At 40.5% G+C, this 9,628-nt stretch overlaps 1 protein-coding gene across 1 annotated transcript; it reads right to left on the reverse strand.

Moving 5' to 3' along the window:
- lrit3a (info leucine-rich repeat, immunoglobulin-like and transmembrane domains 3a) lies at positions 1 to 7,261 on the reverse strand. The gene is made up of 4 exons (XM_061047568.1): positions 6,951 to 7,261; positions 4,325 to 4,791; positions 1,851 to 2,156; positions 1 to 1,616 (listed from the first exon to the last, which is right to left on the reverse strand). Exons 1-4 carry the CDS (start codon positions 7,064 to 7,066, stop codon positions 580 to 582), a joined length of 1,926 nt encoding a protein of 641 aa, XP_060903551.1. The 5' UTR covers positions 7,067 to 7,261; the 3' UTR covers positions 1 to 579.
- Positions 7,262 to 9,628: the final 2,367 nt, after the last annotated feature.

The following is a 9,628-nucleotide window of genomic DNA, read 5'->3' on the forward strand; positions in this document are numbered from 1 at the left end:
TTTCTTTAAAACCCATAGTTAAAGGCAGGGTTGGTAATTTTTGAAAACTAGCATGACTTTGAAAGTAGCATTCCCTCAGTGCTCCGCCTACACCCACCCCCTCCCCTCTGAGCTCCCTCAAAAGCCACGCCCCCTCACTTACATGCACAAGCGCCGTTGCTCCAGAAGCGGACCTCAGCTCTCAGCAACTACTCACAAAAGCTAACGACGAACTCACAGTATAAACTCTGTCATCGGTGAGTGTGGGCTAGTGCACACAAGGGGTAGAGAACGAGCAGGGAGACAGGGGGCGTTATTGGTCCGTCAGATTGGTACCTCGTGGCAGACATTGGTTGAAGTTTTTTCAGGCTTACAACTGCTACAGATGACAGATTGTATTTGTTCCTTTTTCAGAGAACATGAGTTATTAATGTCTGTCAGGACCTAAAGACAATTTCCACCAAAACCTTAAAAAGTGGATCTGGAGAAAATTACCAACCCTGCCTGATATTTGATCAGTGTCATAAAAGGCAAATAATGATCATTTACAAGAAGATGTTACTGCCATGGCTTTTGGGAATTGGCAGTCGATTCCTGATGTCAACAGAGATACTCTGATCGGGAACTGTCGCTTTTATATGTCATCTGGGAGTCGATGCTCGACCTGGAGCATAGAAGCATTCGCTCTGATTCATTAGTCTGTCTCCTTGCCCAAAGCTCAGTCGGATGAGGGTTCAGGGTCCTTTGTTTCATTGAAATTGTCTCAAACTTTACATAACTCTCTTTTTCAAGCTCCTCTTCGTCCGATCCTGGGTTGTTAACCTTGCAATAGAGAGCAAGAATCTTGTAGAGCAACAATGCGATCAGAGGCAAAACCAAAGCACAGGCAATGCCACTTATGATGATAAAGAGCTGGTTCTGCCCTCCATCCTCTACATTATCCAATGTGTAGAAGTCAACACAAGGATCTTTTCCAGCAGCACTTCCTTTAGCAATGAGACAAACAGAGTACTGCATCCCAGATGACAATCCCTCTAGGAGCAATTTTCCGCTTCCAGCATTGGTCTCCACTGTTCTTTTGATTTCATCCTCTCCGTAAGGTGAGTACACAACCGTGAGAGGGGCATCATTTGGTATTCCATCTGCTGTCCAAAGCAACACTGCACTATCTGACGTTTCCTCTACAATCTTGAAGTCTTTCACTGACTTTGCTGAATCACTTTTCTTGCTCTTTTCATCTGCTGCAAGCTTCCTCCCATTACTGCCTTGCTGGATTTTTCCTTGTTTAAGCGAGCCCTTCTGTATAATGTTGCTGGGAGTAGTTTTCTCCCTCTTGGGGACTACTGCAGCTATTGTGGTTGATATTCTTGGGGGAACTGTGAGTGTGACGGTCGACAAGTTAGGATTGTCTGTTGGGGGAACCAATGTTGTGGCTTGGCTAGTTGGTGCAGTAGTATTGCTAGTGCTCACTGGAGGAATGGTGGTACTGATGGACCCAGCAACGGAGAGAGAAATGGTGGCTACTGCACTTCCAGCAACATTCTTAGCTTTGCAGCTGTAGTTCCCCGCGTCTTTGGACAATATTCCAGTCAAGCTCATGATGGACCATCTGATGCCATCCCCAGGTGATTCCTGGACTGAAGAGTGGAACAAGAACACAAATGTCAACATGGATCAAGCCCTACCAAGTCTTGGACAGCTTTGCATGCTTAAGAATGGGTAATGACCTTTTGGTACTAATGCCGCACACCTTAATTCTTCCTACACAACAGGCAATGGTAAGAATTACACAGTATTTAAGTAACTGAAGGGATTAGTCTCAATGAATTTATAACCCTTTTGTTAAAAGCTTGACTTATAAAAAACTCTACCTGTGTTGTCGACTGTGGAACCGTCTGATTTAGACCAGTGAAGAGATGGTGTTGGAAACCCTGTGGTGTCGCATCGCAGGAGAACATTACTGCCCAAAGGAGATGTGATCTTGGTTGCCGAAGTCATGACTGTTGGTTTTACACAATTGTCTATTTCAGCGCGCTGGAAAAGGACTCCTGCCAGATTCTCTGGTCCACTACAGGTCAGGAATTGATCCATCAAAACCACGGGGGTGACAGTCATTTTGGAAATCTCAATCATCTTGGAGATTTTACAGTCACAGAACCAGGGATTATCTTGGAGGCCTGAAGAGGAAAATATTAGATTAGTTAATGTATTATTTGCTGTTTCAAACAATAGCTTGTCAAACACAACAAAGGTAATACGTAAAGAGGCAGAACAGGTTTGAGAATGTGCCAAATGTGAATCTCTTGCTATTAACATGAGATCCATCTGAACTTTTAAAATGATGCAATAGATCTGAGAATAACATATATATATATATATATATATATATATATATATTTTCGAAATAGCAAGTTCATTTGTTTGGCATGAAATAGCTGCTGCTGCTGTTCACACCTGTGGCACACAATGGGTGAGCACATGTACTGGTGCATATTAAATTAAAGCCCTTTAAACAGATTAGTGTGCCTTAACAGTTGCAAAGCACCTTAAGCTGGCTTTGGCCTTCCTTCACAGTGTGGCAAACACCTTTTCCACTTCCCTTTTGTTCGTTTTAATCTCAACAGAACACTAAAGATAGTTACACAAAAGTCAAGTTTTTTTACAAGCTGAAAATGAAGATGACCAAATCATGTTTCAATGTGTTTGCTTTATATTTGAAATGCACTTGTTTTTAATTTAGATAAGATTGTTACATAATGTAAAACTCTGAAGGTAAGCAGACCTCTCGTAAAGAAAACAAGGGGAAATGGTTAAAATATGCTTAAGAGGCAGTCGTCTGCTTTGCTTGTCCACTGATTTTCTTTTTCTTTCTACAACCTAATCCTGTTTCTCCTTTGGGTACACCAGTTCACACAGGGACCTCGCTCAACACGGATTGGCTTCCTTGCCCTCATACACCCTATAAACAATTTTCTTCCCACCGTCTGTACATTACTGTTAAAAGTGAACAACTATCCCGTCTCATAGATGATGCTAATAGAAAACAAAGGAGAATAACTTGCTCAAATATATCCAGTTAAAACATAGATCTATGAGGATCAATGTAGACGTCATGTAATTGTGTGCTTTCATTCTTGACCCTTTTGAAACCGCCTTTTTCAGCCCAGCGTGCCCAGGTTTATTACACAAATTTAAAATTCCCATTGGCTATATTCCTTCTTCTTTTCCTTTCACATGTACATGTGTCAGCTTGAAGGACAGCACAATGAGCAAGTGGTACCATTGGTACAAGATTTAATGATAAACCTAGAATTATTGCTATTACTGTACATCTGTGTTGACTTATTCATTCATATTTGCCAAAACTGTAAATGTACAAAAGTACTGACTGTTTCTATGTTATCAAAGACTGCCATCCCTGTGTTTGAAGTGCAAATCAAGTAATAATAAAACACATCTGGGATTTATAAATTGAGTTAAATTCACTATCAAATCGCTGAAGGAAAGCTGAAACTAGACAATTGTAGAATGACTATTGGCCAATTCACCTATCATAGCGAAAGTCACTTCAAATGCACACTCATATTGAATATAAATTGTGGATTTTTAGCTTAATCAAATATAGTTAGATATTTTGCACTTTCAATCAAAACATTCAGTTTTGGATTTTTGCTTTTACACATTCTCAATGCTTGAGAATGCTAGTGATAAAGAGTAAGTCACAGCTTTATTTTTTATAGCAAATAACTCTTATAAGAAATCATTTGCAAATGCACACATGCTAAATCTACAGGGTCAAGCTGTTTAGAGTCATTAAAGTGTTTTAAAACTATATTACAATGACCTTTACCAGAACTGTAATGTTGGCACTTGATCTGTCTTTTGCAAGAGATAAAATTACATTAAATCTTAGGATTTTGGATATGTTATAATGTAAATGGAGTTAGCAAGAGTTTGTCTTTAGTAATAGGAACAAATGCGCAATTAATGGAAAATATTGTTAGTCAAAGGTCAAACTATCTTGAGGAATACCATAGTCAGTTGGATAGGCTTATTGTGTTCAACTGAACTTGACCATGCCTTGGATTGCCAAAAAGAAGTGTGTTAAATATTCAACCATCAACTAGGACCATAAATTGATCGTACATTTGGCACCAACTCTACCCCTACTTAGAATAAGCTAATTTGACTTAGCATTCACTTTCAGGGCATGTTGGAGTCGATCAGAAATAGATTAAAAGGTGTTGGAATAAAGTTCCTCAGGTAATTATGAATGACCCCTGAGACACCATGTGTCCTTTTCTGCCCCTTTTACCCTGAGAAACCAAGCCACCTTTATCCTTACCTAACACAACTTTCTGAGAGGCATTAGTAGAGACGGCAGCTCCATTGAATGGGGGCCAGATATCCATGAGCTCAGAGGGCAAGGTGGCTAATTTATTGCTGGAGAGGTCCAAGTAGGTAATACTGAGTAGGAATGGGATTGCCTCCATGGGGACACTAGTGATTCTGTTGTTGTGTAGATCGAGGGTCCTCAGCCTGGGCATTTCTTTCAGAGACTCCCAAGGGAACATAGAAATCATATTCCCATCCAGCCTCAACTCGTGGAGCACTTTGAGGTTGTAGAAGCTTGCAGTATCCACGGAGGTTATGGAATTGTAAGTAATCCACAGATAGCGTAGGTCCACCAAGTAGTAAAAAGCTTCTGTTGGGATTCGTCGTATTGCTGTTTTCTCAACGCGAAGTTTGACCGTGTCCACGGGGACGTTAACGGGAATATCAGACATGTCTGGATCATTGCAGAGCACAGATCTGGAAATGAAAGAAACAGGACGTTTAATTGTTAAATCCACAGATAAAACACATAAAATGCTTTTGTTATGGACTAGAAGATCACGTTAGTAGATGATAAATTATAAAATTGAAGGATTAGTCTTCAAGGTTTAAGTTATAAGTCATCCAACTATTTATACATCCATCCATCCATCCATCCATCCAACCATCCCTCCATTCATCCATCCATCCATCCAACCATCCAACCATCCATCCATCCATCCATCCATCCATCCATCCCTCCATCCATCCATCCCTCCATTCATCCATCCAACCATCAAGACTCTCCATTGTAATGTGAATCATTTTCTGACTTGGCTGTAGTCCACACTAAAGGGCAAGCTCTCAGCTACTTACTAACAACATAAATATTGAGTAATCATTCGGTTTGACCTCTTGCCCTTATGCTGCAGGAGGAGGAACGCTAGCTGTAACCTTTGGTGTCATGGACCCATCATGTATGAAATTCATCAAACTCGTCTTTGGTGAAAGAGCATTTGGTTGTTTTGCTCCATCATGTTGGTCTGAGCTACAGGGTCACCTCAAACTTGAATGTTGTATTGGTATGGGAGATTTTGAAAACAGGGATTAATGATCATCTGACCAGTTTAGCACATGTTTTATTACTGAATGGTGAAAATGTTGTTGCCTTGTGTATTTTCGTTATGAATCTGTTGTTTGTTATTTGTGTGAGCATTGTGTGCTACTTGCTTGGCCAGGACTCACTTGTAAAATAGATTTTTGTATCTCAATGGAAATACTCCTGGTTTAATAAAAACCTCATTTCTAATTTTCATCACTGCGAGTACTGCCATGTCGCCATGCTCTACAGAGGACAAATCAACCTTTCCTCTTTGTTAGTGAAAATTCCCATTACTAAACCAAACCAGCCCAAGGAAATGTATGCAGTTTTTGTTGATATGCTAATAGCATTTTCTTTGTTATGTTGGACTTGTCAAAGATGCTGGACTGACATTGCCATGTCTTCGTCGCCATAACTTGAGTGCAAGGAAAGGGATGCATGGTACAAGAAGAAATAGCACCAACAGATTACGAAGGTGACAATTAGGTCATTCTCCGATATAACAGGATTGGTACCGTGCCAGGGAATGTACATTATGTCAATACATGTCAGTACAGATTGAACAACGTATACCTTGTTGTGTTTAATATTAACCTCTATTGACAAAGAACATTTATAGACTTAATCTGCCAAGTGTAAAGCAGATTTTTTATAACCTTGGTGTTAATGTTGCTTTTCCTTAATTTTAACATCTACAGAACAAGTTGCAGATTGGTGCTCATCCAAATTGGACATACTCAGAGTTTCACTCTTGGGAACAAAAAGTGCATTTCCTTTTTCCCTCTCTCCATTTTGTTTGCACTGGGACTTTAAAGGTGCAGGTGTAGATGTGGGGACGTTCAAAAAACTTGCAATGAAATTCCTCGCAAGCCAAAATTTACAAATAGTATTGTCTATTTAAAACTGTGTGTGAATGCACAAAATATGTTGTGTATGACCTATCAAAGAGCTTGTGTTCTCTCTGGGTCCAGTTTCACTCTGGGATAGGCACACTACCGTTGCATAAACTGGTCAATGAACTGGAACTGAAGAAGACGAAAGATTATATTACAGTAAGCTTGGTTCCTTGTCCATTTTAGGACGACGAGAAGAAAAATACTCTTTGACGAGGTAGCAACACACATAAGCACGCTCCAGGATAGTGATATAATGAAATTGCTTTTTGCACCTCAATGCTTCTTTCTCCTAACCCTACCCACATATTCGCAGTATCTAGTTATATTTTTAAAGCCTGGAACAGAAGAAATCACACAGCTTATGCAGAGTGGCAGGCTCTCAGAGTGGATCTCACACAGCATAACTTTACCCTGGGTGTGAATGAGCAGGTGTGCACATTTTAAAGCACGGGCGCTAGGAAATGTCTGAATAATCTCATAAGGGATGCTCCATGTTGGGCAGCCAGACACGAGTCATTGATATCATTGATATAGTCATTGATATAAAGAAGTTGAGCCAATTAGGCATCCCTATTCCAAAGTTTGAATGCATTTTATGGCTTTTCTAAATCAACCACCATACAAGTAGTAGTAAAAGAAGACTGTAAGAGTCCGTTTACCTGGTTCCAGCTCCATCGGTACGTCCATGGAAGACACAGGTGCACTGGGATGGACAGAAGGGATGAGCCATACTGAGGCAGCATAGGAATACATGCACACAGAGAAGTCGACGCATTATTTCACCGAGTGCCCCCCACAATCCTCACATTGAGATGATATCAGGAACAAAGACATCAAGATTCATTTAGAGCCCGGGGATGTATTCCTCGTCAAAAAATAGATGGAGAGTAACGAGAAAAGAGCCTTCAAAGTCCATAAGCAGTACGGGTACACAAGCTGAGGATCTAATTACAGTACAGGTGACCTGTCAGGCTGACTGCGTGGTGGGGGGCGGGGATGGATTAGTGGAGGATTTCCTTGAGTTTGACAGGGTCACGCCAGCTGGCCAGTGTCATGTGGACGTCGTGCTAATCAGCTAATTCTGAAGAGGTTTCCCCTCATGTGAGCCAACCACGCCTTTTTCAATCAGTTCAGGCACCAACCTGCCATTGCTTTTCTAGTTGAACCTACATGTTTTGATAAACGTTAATGTCCTCGTCATAAATCCATTGGTTGACACGTTGCAACACACTTTAAGTATATCAAACTATGACTGTTTTGTTATGAACAGTCACATATCCATTGCAGTACCAGGAACCATGGTTTGGACCAATTGCGTCTTTCTGCTTCTAAAATAAACAAATCTGTGCAGTCTGACATGGAGTTGTTCTCATCATGACATACCTGTAGATGTAAGTGTATTTTTGAGGGTGGAGGCCATATGTAAGCTGTGTGAGTGTGTTCTGTCTGGCTCACAGGTGCTCCATGTAATCTTGGTTTGGTCACATGACTGGATTGAAAAGTGGTTTAGAAAGGGGGAGGGGGTGTTGTTTCTATCCTGGAGCTTCATTTGTGTCCGACATTTCACTGAATGTATTCATTTCAAACCTTTAATTAAGCCTTGAGAATCGTTCAGGTTTCCCTCGTTTTCAATGATGGCGAGATACAAAGAGGTTTGACATCATTGTCCACATTTTTGGAGCAAAAAAAGCTAAATGTGGATTTTCCAAGTTCAGAGAAACACTGCAGGACTTTAGGCCATCAGTAGAGCGAGTGTGGTGGGGTACGGTGGTCCAGTTCAGCAGAGATGTTATATAAGATGATGAACGTCCAATAAGGGATTCATTCTTTTTTCTACAAACACCGCCATGTTGATGACGAACACCGCTCTAAAATGTGGTGGAGGTTAGGGTTAAATGGAAAACAAGTAGAGCCCTTCTGTTGACACAAGCTTTGATTAACACTTTGACTCCTCCGTTGAAATGAACTACAGGAAAGGGAGACACCTAGTGGTAAGAGTGTGGTCTCCTTTGGTAAAACATGCTTTCTTCTTGGGCTGAACAATATTGGAGAAAAAATACAGTCATGGATATGCTGTATTGCAATTTAAAACAAATACATGTGGGGGCCACAGATAGCCTAATGGTGATGTTACTCACCCCATGTTTCAGCAGATGGCTCTTCATCATGAGTTTGGATTTGAAGATTTCTGCCTCTTCAGACATTTTTCTTTCATCTGTAACTTTGCTAAATGTTGCTTTGTGCTCATGATGGATTAACGTTGTCTCTTTGTAGATAATATAACAATGAGTAAGGTATTTTACTTACTCTTTGTAAAGTGTCTTGAGATAAGTTATGAATTGGTGCTCCACAAATAAAGATTGGTTGATATATACTGTATAGTCCTCATCACTGCGGCCGTGGGTTCGAATCCGACCTCGGCCCTTTGTTGCAAGTCATCCCCCACTCTCTACTCCCAACATTTCCTGTCGCTCTTCAGCTGTCCTATCCAATAACTGCAAAAAGGCCCCAAAAAGGAACTTTAAGAAATACATTAAATAAAAATCTAACCAGAAATTGATAAAATTGACAATATGAGCTCAAATTGTTCAATTTTTGAAAAACAAAATGAAACGCAGTAAATTAAAAACATATATAAATATGCTTATTAGCCCTAACTCACAGTTTCTGTGCCTATCTGCTGCAATATTTTACCCAATACCTGTGTTTGCAAAATCCTTATTTCACAGGTGAATTGAAAATGGTGAAATGCAAATTTTTTTTTTTTTAACACAGATTTGGGACCAATTAATCTGAAGATAGCTGTTAGCAGCTTAAGCTTCATCAGACTGTTGTGAGCGCATGGTCATTATCCCCATGTCTCCTTCCAACAAGTGAAATGTACACATGCTGATTGAGAAATACGTTCAGACTTTTGTGATGTGTTTGATGCAAACGCTCATATTGCAATCTAAATGGCCAGCAGGGTACCCCGTGCACAGCCTATACGTTCTCAGGTGCCGCTCGGTTGCAGGAACATAGCATGAAAAATAAACCAATAATCATTGGCACACTGAAAATAACTTTACAGTATTTTATCGTGAGCGAACAACGCGTTTCACCTGTAGTCTCCTCAGGTTCGCCCAGCTCATATTGTGCTAACAACAACCATGTGACCTGTATTCACTTCAATTAAAACAGTAATTTATCTCTCAACAATTTAACCCTGTCTCAGCTCACCCGACGGTTGATTTTGGCCTCACACGGTCGCCATCACAAACCTTTTCTCACAACCAGCAGCACTACTGAATGATGTCACCTTGAAGCTCAGAACAAAACGGACACAAGACACATGAAG

The sequence above is a fragment of the Labrus mixtus genome, chromosome 10 (genome assembly GCF_963584025.1).
Source record: "Labrus mixtus chromosome 10, fLabMix1.1, whole genome shotgun sequence".
NCBI lineage: Eukaryota > Metazoa > Chordata > Actinopteri > Labriformes > Labridae > Labrus > Labrus mixtus.

Excerpts from the sequence above, each read along its gene's own strand:
- lrit3a (XM_061047568.1), bottom strand. The coding sequence starts at position 7,066 with ATGCGTCGACTTCTCTGTGTGCATGTATTCCTATGCTGCCTCAGTATG. Across the intron at positions 4,792-6,950 it reads ACCGATGGAGCTGGAACCAG|ATCTGTGCTCTGCAATGATC; the intron begins GTAAACGGACTC and ends TTTCATTTCCAG. Across the intron at positions 2,157-4,324 it reads CTCTCAGAAAGTTGTGTTAG|GCCTCCAAGATAATCCCTGG; the intron begins GTAAGGATAAAG and ends TTTCCTCTTCAG.